Here is a 15,900-nt window from a genome sequence, read left to right on the forward strand (position 1 = left end):
TTTCCTGTACATTTATGAAAAGCGATCCATGTTTACATTGTCTTTGTGGAAACTTGTTCAGCCTTGACCTTTTCAGGACGGCACCTGTTGCCTTTGGCTAGTGCCCAGCCACCGCCTTTCATTCTCCTGTGCCATTTGAATGTAAGTGGTACTGTTGAATAAACAAGCATATAACTAGAAAGTGTCTTTTCACTTTTATGTTTGAAAATAATTCAGTGGAAGTTTATATTTTTGAGGAAAAAGAAATCTTAATTCAGGATGTCCAGTGTGGTGAAATTATTCTGTCTGACCCTGATCCCTTTGGAGGTTGGCTCACCCTCACAGAGGAAGTTATTTTAAAATGTATAGTCCATCACTGACAGCATTTTGTCCTAAATGTATGTTAATATTGGTATCTGTTAAGCGCCCTGTGCCAGGCACTGTACTAAGGGCTCAGGTAGATGCTAATTAATCAAGTTGAACACTGTCCATGTCCCACATGGAGGCTCATGGTCTTAATCCCCATTTTACAGATGAGGTAACTGAGGCATGGAGAAGTTAATTGATTTGCCTGGGGGAACATGGCTGAAAAGTGACAGAACTGGGACTAGAACACAGGTCCGGGCTCTTTCCACTAGGCTATGCTGTTTCTCCAATGTGCACACACGTGGAAGAGATTATTTTGACTAACATAGCCCTATTTTTATTAATAAATGTCTAATATGTGCATGTAGTTTTCTTTAAATGCATCTAATGAGGAGCTGCATGGCTTAATGGAAAGAGCACAGAGTTTGGGAGCCAGAGGATGTGCGTTCTAATGCTGATCTGCCACATACCTGCTGTTGACCCTGGGCAAGTCACTTAACTTCTCCATATATCAGTTTCCTCAACTGTAAAATGGGGGTTCAATACCTGTTCTTCCTTAGACTACTTAGACTGTGAGCCCCATGTGAAACAAGGACTGCCTGACTTAATTAACTTGTATCTACCCCAGCACTTACAACAGTGGTTGACACATACAGAGTGCTTAACAAATGCCAAAAAAACCCTCAACTTGTTCCAGGGAGTGGAGGGAAACAACTGGCAACTCTGCATGAAACTGATCATTTTGGAAGCTCCAAAATGGGGACATTTCATAGCCTGAGCTCATCTCCCACTGCTTAAACCTCTTTCTTGGACGAGCTTCGACATATCAGAATGACCAGTGGTTCAGAAAGTGTTCGCTTTGTGCTTGTGTTCAGACTGAGTTCCTGAAGCTTCCAACGGGACCCAGTCCTGGAGCTAAGAGCACCTGCCCACGGCCCCGTGGAAGCCTAGAGCAGGGCCACGCGGCCTCACTGTCCTGGTCGTGCCTGCCAGCTGCGGCAAACTGAGACTGGCAGAGCACCAGGCTTCTGAGTACCAATAGCACTGCTTTGTTAGGTCAACTATAGTAGCTCACTCAGGCCACAAACTGTTTTCCCTAAACGCTGGGTCCATACACGGACAGGGCATGAAACACACTGCCCTACTTGGTTAAACAATTTCTTAGAAAGAAACATTTGATTTCTGCAAATGCTGCTTCCATGCTTGCCAATTCGGTGAGATCTAGTCCCATGCCTATCAGAGCAGCCCCGGGTGGAGATCTCCTGTGCAGTACATTGGGTCTCCAGCTTCTGGGGAAAGGGTAAGGACACCGTTAATTGAGTGACAATGTCCACGAGTCAGAGGAGGAAAAGACCACTGGGTTTCAAAAGACATCCGGGCAATCCATTCTCTGGGGGTATAGCGATCAGTAGGGAATATAAGCTGACTGTTTATAAAGGAAAAAATACCTTGACAGGGTCCTTCAAAAAAACAATTGGGCCATTTTAAGACTATTTGGTAAAAGCACTTTTTTTATTATCAACTCAGCAATTCCATAAAACTGTACATAATGAAGGTAAATTGCAGACTGAAATTTTCTGTAGACCTTTCAACTCTTCGGATAGTCTTCTTACATAAGCTGCTTAATGGTATAAGGCGCATTTCGGGTCAGCTGGTTAACCGAACAAAAAGTCAGATGGAGAGTTGTCAAGAGAATGGAACTCAAGAGGGAGCAAATACGACGGGACCAATAACATTCCACAGGTGAAATGGTTTCAAGTCCCCCACCTAACCCTGGCTGGGGGAAGGAGGGTCGGGCGATAGGTCCCTGCGTCACGGGCTGCCTTTCAGCCAAATCTGATCGGTGGTTGGGACAACTGCAGATTACTAGTTTTGAGCTTTCTGGTGCCAGCCCCCTGAGATGGATTTTGGGTTCTGCGTAAGCTGATTCAGGGAGGGGGGTGCAGTTGCTTCAGCATTTTTCTGAGATAAAGATGGATGTAGCTACATTCAGTTACCTAATAACGCGGAGGTTACGATCCTGACGAAAACCCACTGAGGAAAATTCGTATGCCCTGACTGACACCACACGATTATGAGCACACCCGTTTCCACCGCCATCCCGGTCACGTTCTGACTACACAGACACATATCGGGGAAGGACGTGCCCTAATTCCTCCCAATCCTCTATCCCGAACACAGCGTGGTGGAGACATACACTGTGGAAGGGCTGACTGCATTCTCAATGGGCAGGAACTAAAGAGTTGCGCTATGGTTGGGAGCATTTTTTTTGAACAGAGAAAAGAAGTCTGCACCTTTGAGAGAGTCACGATGCCTTCATTCTTACCTAACCATTCATTCCTCCCTCTTCTCGTGAGCTCATCATTAATGACCTAAAATGATGGCAACGTCACCAAGGGAAGTTTTTCCGAAAACAAAAGCCAAGGGGAAAGGAACATTACAGTGCAGAATCTTTTCAGCTTGTGAGACGACATAATGCAACAGCAGGACATAGTTGCTTTTAATCCGAGATGTGACAATTTGCAGCCTACGGGGGCACACTTATAAGTGTAAAACTAGACTTGACTTGGAGAAGCCACAACCAGCTTCATTACTTTTGACCAACGCACCTTGTACAGAGTCGAATGATGGACAATAGCTGCACCTTCAGTTTAAGTGTGATAGATCGAATCAATCTATAAAAATCATAGCCTACTTTTGGTATTTTACTGTACATTAAAGAAATCAAAGTTTACATTATGCATTTTGTACTCTTACAGTGCAATTATAGTAATAGCAAACATCTTCAGCATCTCGCTTGAAAAATAGGCACAATATAAATCACATCCATGCAATATAATAACTATAGTCTTTGAGATTTTCCAAAATATAAAAGGGCAAACAGCAACACCAAAAACATTAAACAGAAACGTCTGTCACCTTACTCAAAATAACGAGGAAAATGAAAATGCTAAAAATTCTAACTGTGATTGTTTCTATCAGTGGATCACGAAAATTTATGTCTCTGCATCTAACCATTTCCGATTACTTGTTAAATGGCTGCTGGTCCCGATCACAATTAGACTGCGCATTAGTGAGATGGGAAGAAATGAGTGCATTTTCTGTGAACCTGTCGGCGTTCACACCTTGCGGTACATTTGGCTACTGTGTTTCTAGAGAACATTTTGAGCTCTTCCACAGAACTACCAGCATTTTAAAGCTGGGAGTCCTGATGGGCCCAGGCCTGCCCTGCCCGCAGTGGACAGTCGCCTAAAAACACCAATGATCAGTGCGGCACCTCTTTCACCTGAACCCTACCTTACCTGACCTTGCAGCCCCTCGACACCTCAGGTGGGGCGCAAAGGTGCCGGGAGGGAGTGGGGCGATGGGGGAAGGAGCAGGGTGCGGAGGGGAGGGATACAGAGGAGCACACAGCTCTCGCCATCCATTCAGCATCTGAAATGGCTTCGTTCTGGAATCATGGACTGGGAGGCTCAGGAGGCCAGCACCCATAGCCTGGGTCCCGGGAGGGGGTGATCAGACCCCTTCTATGTGGGCGGGGGGCCATTGGTGTACCTCAGCATGGGGTAGAACGACCTGGCGAAATTGTTGGCTTGCGTGCAGCTGTAGTCTTCCTCCGAGGAGGGAACCATGCAGGCCAGCAGCAAGAGCAGAAGGAAAAGCACCTGCACAGGTAAGGCGGCGCGGATCACCCGACAGAGGAAGGAGCGACGCTGAGCGGAGCCTGGGCCGGGTTCACAAGAACGCTCCACTCTGGTGGGGAGAACAAAGCCAGTTCATCGGTGAAAAAGCGGCAACTCGAGCCCTGCCTCACTCCAGCCCTTGCTCCACCCGCTTGGCCACCCTGATTTGTTGTTCTGTTTAGTAATGGAGCTGGTATGGGGGAAGGAACCACCTGTTACCAAGGAAGCCCCAGAGTCGGGATTCAATACCTGTCCTCCCTCTTACTGAGGCACAGAGAAGTCAAATGACCTACCCCAAGTCACACAACAGACAAGTATCAGAGTCAGGATCAGAATCCAGGTCCTCTGCCTCCCAGGCCTGGGCTCTATCCACTGGGCCACACTCCTTCCCCACCATCGATCACAAAACCAAGGAAAACCAGGCCTCTCCAGCCTCTACGGCTGAGCCAGAACCAGGCAGAGTGATCCCATGCAGTGGCAGGGACCGCATCTCACCTTACTCATTAAAATGAAAGAGAATCCTACCTGCTGTCTTTCTTGACTTTGCCTTCGAGAGTTCCTTCGGCTCCTCCCTATTGGAAACAAAAAGAACGAAGTTCTGAAATGAGTACCTTGAAGTTAGTGCGAGACAAGTCACAGACACACTTTGCAGCACACACTCCCTTGCTCTCGACTGCCTTCTGGAGTGGAAAAAAATTCAAGAGCTCATTATGCTGGATTTCTGTGTTTCAAAATGGCTAGCCACGGCCACTGGCTGATTCCCCACTTCCAGGACCAGCCCAGGCATCCTCCTCTTCCACTGAGGCACCCAGGCCTCCCGATTTGGCTCACCAGAAGTCCTTGTGTAGATTTTAAATCCTGGGACACTTTCTCAAGGAGTCGTTTGAGCTTCTGCTGAATGACATGTATTTTCTCATCTGCTTCAATATATTCTTCTCCATCTCCCTTAACGAGCAGGAAAGCCGAGATCTCCTGAAGGGCGTTTACTTGAAGCTGGCGTTCCGATAGCTCCTTTTCTAGTTCCTAAAAAATAACAGGTGTAAGTCCATGCAGCTCTGACTCTGCCTCGGAGCCTTGGGCCAAGCGCTTGCTAGGGGCGTTCTCTGCTGCCATAATACTAATAATTAATAATGATAAGTACGGTATTTGGTACGTGCCAGGCACTAGTAGATACGAGATGATCGGGTTGGACGCAGTCCCTGTCCCAAGTGGCGCTTAGTCTAAGCTGAAGGGAGAACAGGCTTTGCATCCCCATTTTACAGATGAGGCAACTGAGAAACGGAGCAGAGAGGTCACGTGCCCAAAGTCACACAGCACACAAGTGGCTGAGCCTGGATTAGAATTCAGGTCCTTTGAGTCCCAAGCCTAGGCTCTTTACACTAGGCCACGCTCCTTCCCTGTGTCTGACCTCTGCCCCCAGTCCCTGCTACTTGCCAGCGGCACTAACTGCTTGTTCGCAAGGCAGGGGACAGAGGGGATAGGTCTGGAAGGTCAGAAAAACCTGGTTTTATGCTCTCATTTCAGAAATAACTTGTTCCAAGAATGCCATCTTACCATGAACTCCTTCTGGCTCTCTAGGAGAGCGTGGGGATCAGCGTGGGGGTCGGAAATCTGGGCCAAACAGTGCCGCTTCTCTGCTTCCGCCAGCCACAACAGCAGGTTTTGACTGGATCTGTGGAAATCCTGGAAAACCAATTCCCAAACCCTCCACATGAGATGCTTTATGACTGAAGAGAGCCAGAGAAGATGGGGTACGGGCCTAAACTCCTCCTATTTGCTTACTCTTCCCCTCTTGCTGTGAAAACTAAAACTCTGGGCAGGGGGTGGGGTGGAGCAAAGAATGAGGGGAAGGGCAAGGATGTGGGAAGAGGTTACTGGGGAAGAGGCACGGGGGTTAGTGGGGGAGTAGACAGGGGGTTGGGAGGGGAGCAAGCAGCATTTCTGAGAGAACAGTGTCTCCCAAGATGTTGGAATAGGAAAAAATAATCCACTTGGAGGATTCGAAAATCCAGATTAAGATTTCACTACAAGTCCCAATAAACAAAGCTGCATTAGACTGGATGGCAGCCCACTGCCCCCACCCAAAAAATCTGTTCTGTGTGGCCAGGCCCCAGAGCGGAGGGCAAGAAGGCTGGCGGGAGGCCCTGCACAGTTAGCGAGGCCCTGCTGGAGGAAGAGGAGGAAATGTCCGTGAAACCTGCTTTGGGAAAAAGGGAAAGGGTAGCCCAAAGAAGAGATGGGGCAGAGGGAGAAAGTTGGAAGGAGAGAGATGGAGGGGGAGAGAGGGAGGGGAAGGGGTGGGGGAGGGTTGTGTGCATACACGCAAAAGTGCAAATGAGACTGGGGCTAAGAAGGTGACAAGTTAGTGAGCTTCATGTGGGGGATCCCCAGTAGGTGACGGTCGCTATGTCAACATTCATTCAATAGTATTTATTGAGCGCTTACTATGTGCAGAGCACTGTACTAAGCGCTTGGAATGAACAAGTCGGCAACAGATAGAGACAGTCCCTGCTGTTTGACGGGCTTACAGTCTAATTGGGGGAGACGCACATACAAAAACAATGGCAATAAATAGAGTCAAGGGGAAGAACATCTCGTAAAAACAATGGCAACTAAATAGAATCAAGATTCAAGAATCAACATGGGAAGCCTCTCGGGTGAGGCTGGGCGTCCTGGGGGCGAGGTGGCCGCACTCCACCCTCCGGCACGACCGCCGGCGCACCGCACAGACCTGTGCTGACATGATACCGCCACTGCCCGGCCACCAGCCACAATAGTGCAGGGAGCCTCCCTCCGACAGGTGAACCAGGAGTCGGGGCCCGCTGCCGAGAGCCGAACTCCTCCGATTTCCAGGCGCCGTAGAAAGGGGCACCGCCTTCCCACTCAGCCCCCTCCAAGCCTTGGGCTCCCAAGGCCGGGCGTAGGGCGGGCCAGGGGCTGCCGTCGGCTCTGCGTACCTGGCACTCCATCAGGGACCGTCGCAGGCCTTCCCTCCAGCTGTCCGCAGCACGGCTCGTTTTCTCCCAGTGCAAATTCAGCTGCCGAAGTCGGTTGTGAAGCTCTTTGGATTCAGAGCTCTCTCCCTGCTGGAATTCCTCGCTGCTCAGGTTCACGGAGATCAGCGATGCCTTATAGCCAGCGAAGGCTTTTAATATGTCCTTGGGGCGGCAGGGGGAGAAGCAAGTTAGGTAACTGAAAATAAGAGACCAACAGTGAAAAGCAAATGTCCGCAACAGTTTCTGAGACAGGCTGGAGAACCACCCACGGGATTGGCTGAGAACAGTCAGGTGAGGAGAAAACCTCATGGGTCAGCAGGGCAGGCACGCGGGGCGGACAGGCAGGCAGTCAGCGTCAACCAGCCAGAGCCCCCAAACAGGTGCCGGCCTCTCGACTGACTTCCCAGGCGTCGTGACGGGTTGTTTCTTGGCCTCTGATTTCATCTCATCTTCAGTTACGCTGGACAAATCTCCTGACCCAACAGATGTTTCCAGATGCTTCCCGACTGAACATTGGGGCCAACGAGGAGAAACGTGACCCTTTATAGTGAGCGCTGGCCCCGGAGCCGGGGCAGCATCGCGGCCACCTGCCTGCTATGACTGGGCCCGCGGAGCACTTCCCCGGGGACCGTTCGCTCAATCTAGGTGCCAGTCCCCGCCTGGAAGGGTGCCAGGGGGAAAGGAAAGGAAAGGGGGAATACTGGCTTCCTGCCTTCTCTAGCCCTCCCTTCTGGGGAAAGCACACAGGCAATATGAACATTGCGTTAGTAGGGTTTTCTTCAAGGCATTACTGCAAAAATAGATGCGATTTTTGGAAGCAGATAGGGAATCGTCTTGTGGCCGCAGAATCCCCACCCGCTCTCCAGCTGGAGATGCTGGTCCATCTCTCCCAGGGAGGCTTCAGGCCTCATGTCTGCCAACCAGGGCACAGGAGAACTGGATCTGTTTTGAGAGCTCAGCTGTCACATACAGAAGTGGGGTGCCTGTGAGACACCCACCTGCCGACCCCTTCGGTCACGTGTATGTGCTCCAGGATTCCCGCAGTGCTGGCTAAGAGATGTAGAATGGCTTTGAGAGGCCAGAGGTTTGTCAATAGCTGAAGCCAGGGACCTGAAGATTCTTTGGGACAGATAACGTGTCTCCGACCACCCAGCCCCTCTAACTTCACAATCCTTGAGGACAGAGATTGTGTCTACTCAACGCTACTGAATTCTCTCAAGCATTTAGTATAGCTCTCTGCACAGTAGGTGATCGATAAATTCATCCATTCATTCGTTCATTCAAGCGTACCGATTGAGCGCTGTGTGCAGAGCACTGTACTAAGTGCTTGAAGGAGTACAGTACAACATTAAACTGACACATTCCCTGCCCACAATGAGCTTACAGTCTAGATTGCTTGATGTAAGACAATCACTTTCCCCACCTTCAAAGTCTCGTTAAAAGCACATCTCCTCCAAAAGGTATTGGCTGACCTAACCATCTCTTTTTCTCCCACTCCCTTCTGCGTCAATCTTGCACTTAGTTTGCACTCCCTCAACCCTACAGCACTTTATATATAATACATATACATATATTTAATACATACATATATACACCTGCAATTTATTTATATAAATGTCTAAAACTCTCTCTAGACTGTGAGCTCGTTGTGGGCAGAGAACTTGTCTACCAACTCTGTTGTATTGTATGCTCCCAAATGCTAAGTACAGGGCTCTTCACCCAGTAAGTGCTCAAATACGATCGATCAAATTGATTCCTTGATGTATAAATCGGTAGTAATCTTTTTTTCCTACAGGTGACAGCATTGTTTCTGAGTCGGTAAGAAGGAGTTGCATTTCCTGAAGGAGCTGCATTACTCGGTGCAGGGAGTGTGCTGGGGAAGTACAGAACAGCAACATATCAAGGTCCCTACCCACAGGGGTTTACAGAGAAGCAGCGTGGCTCAGTGTAAAGAGCCTGGGCTTGGGAGTCAGAGGTCATGGGTTCGAATCCCGGCTCCACCGCTTGCCAGCTGTGTGACTTTGGGCAAGTCACTTAACTTCTCTGTGCCTCAGTTACCTCATCTGTATAATGGGGATTCAAAACTGTGAGCCCCACGTGGGACAACCTGTTCACCTTGCATCCCCCCAGCGCTTAGAACGGTGCTTTGCACATAGTAAGCGCTTAACAAATAGCACCATTATCATTATTATTATTATTTACACTCGGGGCAGTGGAAGAGAGGGAAACAAACATCAAACTCTCTATAACACGAAGGGACAGGTTACTGTCAAAAAAGAAACTCAGCAGGCAACTGCTAGCAAAATCCCCAAGCCATTTATTGGGGATGGAGAAGTGGAAAAACCCACTGGTTAATTGGTTATGAAAGCCAGAAAGAAAATGATTTCAAGTTCAAGTGATGTGATATTCCCATGCATGCTATTCCCACTGAAAGTGAGCTGGATCACTTCAGAGGAGAGCAGTCACTTGTGCCCCTTAAGGGGGATCGTACTTCAGCATCTGTCCCCACCCCTCCCCCGCGGACTGCAAATCCCTAGGGGAGAGAGAGAGAGAGGAAATGGAGCCCAGGGACTCCTCCCGAGAAACTCCACTTCCCCTCAATCGACTGATGCATGGGATTTATTGAGCACTTAATGTGTGCAGAGCACTTTACTAGAAGCGTGGGAGAATACGACAGAGTTGGTTGATAAGTTCCCTGCCCACGACAAGCTTGCAGCCTAGAGGACTTCTGTCTGCGGGATCCCCCCGGCCAAAGGCTTAGGAGATGGGGTCTTCGACAGAACGGCTACAGCTCCATTCTCACCTGCCCATAGAGGGAACCTCAGAAATAAGGCTGTAGGCAGAGATGAAGGCAGCCCCTACATAATGCCCGATCAATGGTATCTGCCGAGTGCCCGCTGAATGCCAGGCGTGGAACTAGGCGTTGATGTGGGGGTTCTTTAGGCATTTGCCTTAGGAGAGGGTCTCCTTGCTTGGTACAGGCACGTGTGGGCGACGATGGTTGGCCACAGGGCAGGCTGAATTTAGCAAGAACTTGAGATCCCAGCAACCCATTACACTGAGGTTCCATTTGTGCCTGATTTACACAGCAAAGTCTCGGATCTTTTTCCGCTGATTTTACTCCCTTACCTTAAGCTTCTTTACTTGGCGTTCAATTTCCTGGAGACTAGTTGCAGGTTCTGATTTCTGGAACTCCTCCAGTTCTCCTTCAGCTTTTTTCAGCCAAGCAGTGACAACCTGGAGCTCGGAATTCAGCCGATTCCATTGCTTCAAGTTGCGCTTCAAGCGAAGCTTATTTTGCAGGTCTTGGGCTTGAATGAGCTCCCATTGATCAAAAGTACCTGGGGTAGCAAGGCAGCGGGCCCATTCGTTAGAACACAGCCAGAACAGTCCTGCCAACTGTCTAAATCAGTTCAGGCAGTGTGAAGTACAATTTTGCGTTCAGGGCTTTGGTTTACTTAGTTCTGAACAGTTGTCTCCTTTTAATTAAAAAAAGAAATAAACACTTTCCGGGGGGCCTTTAGATTTATGATTTTAGACTTAAACAACAGTGACTTGAAACAGTAACACAGAAAGTTACTCAAAAAGTTGTGCCACTGCCTCAATAATATGGTTCTGGTCGATAAATAATGACACGTTTTCAAGGGATGAAGAGAAAACCTTAAAAATCATTCAAATACTCCCTTGTAGTCTTTGGGGATCAGGTTTCTACACTACTGACAGAAAAATTAAGGCCCAAGTGCAGAACCCACAAGCTGAGATTTCATGGCTGACACGGGCCATTCGACTGCAGATCTTGCTAAAGGGAGCTCTTGGCCTGACTGTCTGTGCTAGTCTCCAGCACCAGCTGTGGCTGGGTGTCACAGAGGGACCTTGCCTGCAGATCGATTCACTTTTACCCTCCGCTGCAGAGTTTGACTTTAGCTTTACCCGTTTGTTGGTCTGCGTCCACAAGCTGCCCAAGCCCAGTTTCGTCATCCTGTTGCTCTGGGCTGTTCATCTGTCCAGGCCCTTCCTTTCCGCCGGCTCCACTGTCGACACTCGTTGGAACCAACTGCTGAACCTGGAGCAGTTCAAATCTAGAATTACTACCACGAAGGTCAGAGGCCAGAGATCACGTCAATGGACAAAATCTTAGGCAGAGAGGATATGATTCTTTCCAGAGCAGCTTCCTCATTCAACAAGATTCCCTCGGGCGGGAATGCCAGGGGCCCCAGCCATCGCTGTCCAGAGCATGGGGATCAGGTCTCTGTCTTCTCTGGAAGTGGCAGCAGCCCAGGAGCCAGGCAGGGAAGGCAGGTGGGAGGGGAGGAAGGAAGGGAAGGAGTGAAGGAAGGTGGGGTAAAAGGAGAGAAGATAATGGGGAGGAGGAGCTGCAATTGACAGTGGCTTCTTGGAGATTCTCTAGACTAAGATCGTCCCTAGACTATAAGCTCGCTGTGGGCAGGAAACGTGCCTATCAACTCTACTGCACTGTTCTCTCCCAAACCCTTAGTAAAGTGCTCTGCACACAGGACGTGCTCAATAAATACCATCCCAGGGATTTTCCCTGGAGTGGCAGCTCCTCTGGAAAAATCTACCAAGAAGAAAAGTTAATATTTACCCAGTGCACCTGAAAGAAACAGGCTCCTTTCCCCTACCCACTGAGCCACTCTTCCCTGGGCAAGGACTAAACTGACAAGAATCCTATCATTCTCATTCACTGAGTTCTGCTTAGTGGATACAGCATGGGCCTGGGAGTCAGATGGACCTGGGTTCTAATCCCTGCTCCGCCACATGTCTGCCGTGTGGCCTTGGGCAAGTCATTTAACTTCTCTGGGTCTCAGTTACCTCATCTGTAAAATGGGGAACAAGAGTGTGACTGTATCCAACCTGGTTAACTTGCATCTACCCCAGAGCTTAGAACAATGCTTGGCACATAGTAAGCACTTGGTGAGCATGATAATTATGAATTATTATCAAGTACTTGGGAGAGTACAACCTAACAGAGGTGGTAGATATGTTCCCTGAACACAACGAGCTTACAGTCTAGAGGGGGAGACGGGCAATGACATAAATAAAAGGTATGGACATAAGTGCTGAGGGAAGGGTGAATAAAGGGTGCAAGTGCAACACAGAAGGGAGTGGGAGAACAGCAAATGAGGGCTTAGGGAAGGCCTCTTGGAGGAGATGTGCCTTCAATAAGGCTTTGAAGGTGGGGAGAGTGATCATCTGTCAGATGTGAAGAGGGAGGGCATTCCAGGCCGGAGACAGGATGTGGGCGAGAGGTCAGTAGCAAGATAGGTGAGTTTGAGGTACAGTGAGTAGGCTGGCATTAAAGGAGAGAAATGTGTGGGCTGTTGTAAGAAATTAGGGAGCTACGGTAGGAGGGGACAAAGGGATTGAGTGATTCAAAACCAATGGAAAGGAGTTTCTCTTTGATGTGGAGGTGGACGGGCAACCACAGGAGGTTTTTTGGGGAGTGGGGAAATATGGACCGAATGGTTTTGTAGAAAAAGGATCCTGGCAGCAGAGTGAAATACAGACCGGAGTGGAGAGAGATAGGAGTCAGGGGGTCGGCAGAAAGCCGATGCAATAACCAAGGCAGGATAGAATAAGTGCTTGGGTTAACACGGTAAGAGTTCGGATGGAGAGGACAGGGCAGATTTTAGCTATGTTGTGAAGGTTGAACCGACAGGATTTGGCGACAGACTGAATATGCGGTCTAAAAGAGAGATGAGTCGAGGATGACGCCAAGGTCACGGGCTTGGGAGACAGGGAGGATGGTGATGCTGTCTACCGTGCCAGGAAAGTCAGAGGGGAGGACAGGGTTTGGGTGGAAAGTTAAGGAGCTTTGAGACATGTCGACTTTGAGGTATTGGCCAGACATCCAAGTAGAAACATCCTGAGGGGCAGGAGGAAATGCAAGATTGCAGCGAGGGAGAGAGATCAGAGATCCTTATGCTGAGATCTGGGCCCGCCAAACACCACCAGCCCATCCACATGCTGGGGACAAGGGCTCAGAAAGGAGAGAGGATCTGCTCCTCCAGGCAGCTGTTCTTTCTCAGTTTCCCCTCAGCCTTCCTGCTGGTCTCCTCTGGGCCGAGAGGAACCAGGACCAATCCCGTCCCTGCCTTTAAAGGTCTCGGTTCTTCAAGCAAACAGTCCTACTGGAGAGGGCTTGGCTGGGACTGGGATCCCTCCCGGTCCTCCCAGGAAATGCCAATTCTCAGGCAGTTCTGAGCTAAGATGCTTACAGTGGTTTTCTTTCTCCGCTTCTTTTAGTGAGCAACACCCGACCACGCTGCCTCAGTGGTCGGCAGCCAGGGTCCCGAGCATCAGAAACCTAGAAGGTCCACAGGGGCTGACCAGAGTCAGTCAGTCAGGACTCCAGGGAAAGAGCCGGGTGTGGCTCAGAGGTACCGGTTCAGCTCTTGTGCTGTGGTCTGCAAAGTGCAGGAAGACTGCTGACTGTCCTTGCCTGTGACAAGTCTCTCGTGGTCACACAGTCCTGTGACAAGTCATGCAGCCCACACCCCTCTGCAAAGGGCCATTCTCTGATACCACCATGATGGGTCATGATTTAGGGAAATGGCCTGCTTTTTCACACTAGGGTTTGTAGGAGTTAGCCAGCTTTGCCTCTTGCCTAAATTCCCCAACTTTGATGGTTCTGGCGATAAAACCGGCCCGCAGATTCACTGAGGGCACAGTGGGGAGAATTGGTGGAGAATGCCCAGTTCCAGAAGCACAGAACACTTTTGAAAATTTTAGAAATCAGCCAATGAAGATGGAAATTTAATGATTCTGCTTGACAGAAAAGAAAAAAAAACACAAAGAAACATTTTTAAACCAAAAATCTTAGGCATGCCTCCACTTAGTCTCCCAATCACCCCTTCATAACTCTCTCTACTCCTCCAGAAATATCTCTACCAACTTCGGAGGGGGTCAGGGGTCAGGCCAAGATCCTCCAAAAGAAAAGCATTATTAATTAATGGTGATTCTTAATTATTAATCAATTAGTAATAATAATAAAGTGGTATCTGTTAAGGGCTTACTACACATCCAGCCCTGTACTAGACACTGGGGAAGGTACAAAGATAATCGGGTTGGACACAATCTCTGTTCCACATGGGGCTCACAGTCTAAGTAAGAGAACAGATATTTGATCCCCATTTTACAGATGAGGAAACTGAGGTACTGAGAAGTTAAACGATTTGCCCAAAGCCGCACAGCAGGCAGGTGGAACAGCTGGTCTTAGAAACCAGGACTTCTGGCCCCTGCTCTTTCCGCTATACTATCCTGCTTCCAAATCACACTGCCACATCACAAATCACAGTATTATTCTGTCACCATAATCAAGATATAATTTAAAGAAGCCCATTACTATGAGGGTCTTTGTATTCTCAGATTATGGCACAGAGGGGTGACACTTACATATCCCGGTTTGAACGGAGTGCTTGTGTCTGGGGTGTCCAACCGTACGCTTCTATCACCTTCCGTTTGTTTGCAGCGATGCTTCCGACAGGGAGGACTTTCGGGAGAATGCCACGTGGGGCCTTCAGAAATGGATTTACCTGAAACAGCAAACCAGGAAATGATATTTCATTCTCTGCCCCACATGTACTAAACTTAACAGTATGAAGGAAAGTTTCCGTGCTTCACGGCATCAGGTAATGGTCTAAACATGAGCACCCTGATTTCCTTGCAAAGCATGCATGTTTGCAAAATGTCAGTAGTGTTCCCAAAGGAAATGAAATGACAGCCATGCAGTTGGGGTACGCTTCATTTCCTCTTAGAAAGTTAAAGGCAGTAAGCAGTCCAAACACCGCGTGCCTGAGTTCCAGGGCAGGAAACGGGCATCTCCACGTGTCCGAGCTGGGAACCACATCCAAAAGTCACCGGGACCGCTTTCCAGACACGAAGGGAGTGGTGATCGCCCAGTGTGGACTTAAAATCAGAGATGCCGCTCACGGCGCCACCATACAGAGCCAGTGCGTCGCTGACATCTTTCGTGTTCTCCCCTCCTCCTCCTCTATCCTGCGGGAGATGACCACGAGCCACCACAAAAAGGCTCCGAGCATGCTCAAGCACTTCACCTCAACAAGTTGAGACCCCCTGTGAAAAATTCCGACGGATGACCCTAGACACTCTTGAGCCCCGACTCTAACCGGGGGTGGGGTTGGAGGGGGGCGGCTACTGCAGCGGTAAGGTGCCCCAACACCGGGACTGGGGACGTGCTGTCTGCACTGGCAGGATGTAGGATGGAGGTTTAGGAGCAGAGCGTGCACCATGGGGATGTTGCCATGTTGAGGCACATGCAGTGGCAGGGGCCTACCAGAAGATGCTTGCAGTATTTTTGTGGCCATTTTAAGATACGCTTCAGGGTTTTCAGTGATTCCTACATCTGAAAAAGAATAATGTCATTTTCCTCACTCCATAAGCATAAGTATTAAGCAAAAATAGCGGAAATACCATCTGAAGGGAAGGAAAACCACTCTAGTACTTTTCCGGCAAGAGTGTTTCCGTCACTCAGCTAATTCTTGACAACACGTGGTGACGAGGGCAAAGAACTTGGACTGATGAGATCCGAACATATTTCCAAATCCTCATTTTAGCCAATAGTTTCTCCTCCTCCTTCCCCGCCGGCCAGAACATCTCGGGGGCTGCTGACGAGCAGAGCGGTGGTCTGAGGGTTCGCCAGGCTGTGGCTCCCTGCGCCCCTGGACGGGGGTCCCAGTGTCTAACGAGCGGCCCCAAGACAGGTAGAAGATGAGCGGGGCAAGGGACAAATGGGTTAGGCGCTCCAGCCACGGAGCCATCAGCCAGCCACGAACACTCAAGAGTCGGCCGATACCTTCAGCTACCTTGAGCACCGTTACCATCTCCTGACAGGAAGT

The 15,900-nt window shown here is 49.3% G+C and overlaps 1 protein-coding gene across 5 annotated transcripts in view; it reads right to left on the minus strand.

Annotated features, from left to right (window-relative positions):
• Positions 1 to 1,834: 1,834 nt before the first annotated feature.
• The window catches only part of SYNE2 (spectrin repeat containing nuclear envelope protein 2), a 221,984-nt gene continuing 207,918 nt past the window's right edge, over positions 1,835 to 15,900 (minus strand). For 3 of the 5 annotated variants that reach the window (XM_029078793.2, XM_029078791.2, XM_039914121.1), the window contains exons 107-115: positions 15,339 to 15,407; positions 14,438 to 14,577; positions 10,955 to 11,087; positions 10,154 to 10,365; positions 6,986 to 7,186; positions 5,583 to 5,711; positions 4,860 to 5,051; positions 4,554 to 4,600; positions 1,835 to 4,098 (exon numbers count right to left, since the gene is read on the minus strand). In XM_029078793.2, coding sequence (XP_028934626.1) covers positions 3,873 to 4,098; positions 4,554 to 4,600; positions 4,860 to 5,051; positions 5,583 to 5,711; positions 6,986 to 7,186; positions 10,154 to 10,365; positions 10,955 to 11,087; positions 14,438 to 14,577; positions 15,339 to 15,407 — 1,349 coding nt within the window. In that variant the 3' untranslated portion in view covers positions 1,835 to 3,872. The remainder of the gene's footprint in view (positions 4,099 to 4,553; positions 4,601 to 4,859; positions 5,052 to 5,582; positions 5,712 to 6,985; positions 7,187 to 10,153; positions 10,366 to 10,954; positions 11,088 to 14,437; positions 14,578 to 15,338; positions 15,408 to 15,900) is intronic. The other 2 variants (XM_029078794.2, XM_029078792.2) reach the window with 1 other exon arrangement.

Source organism: Ornithorhynchus anatinus, chromosome 14 (assembly GCF_004115215.2).
Source record: "Ornithorhynchus anatinus isolate Pmale09 chromosome 14, mOrnAna1.pri.v4, whole genome shotgun sequence".
Taxonomy (NCBI): Eukaryota; Metazoa; Chordata; class Mammalia; order Monotremata; family Ornithorhynchidae; genus Ornithorhynchus; species Ornithorhynchus anatinus.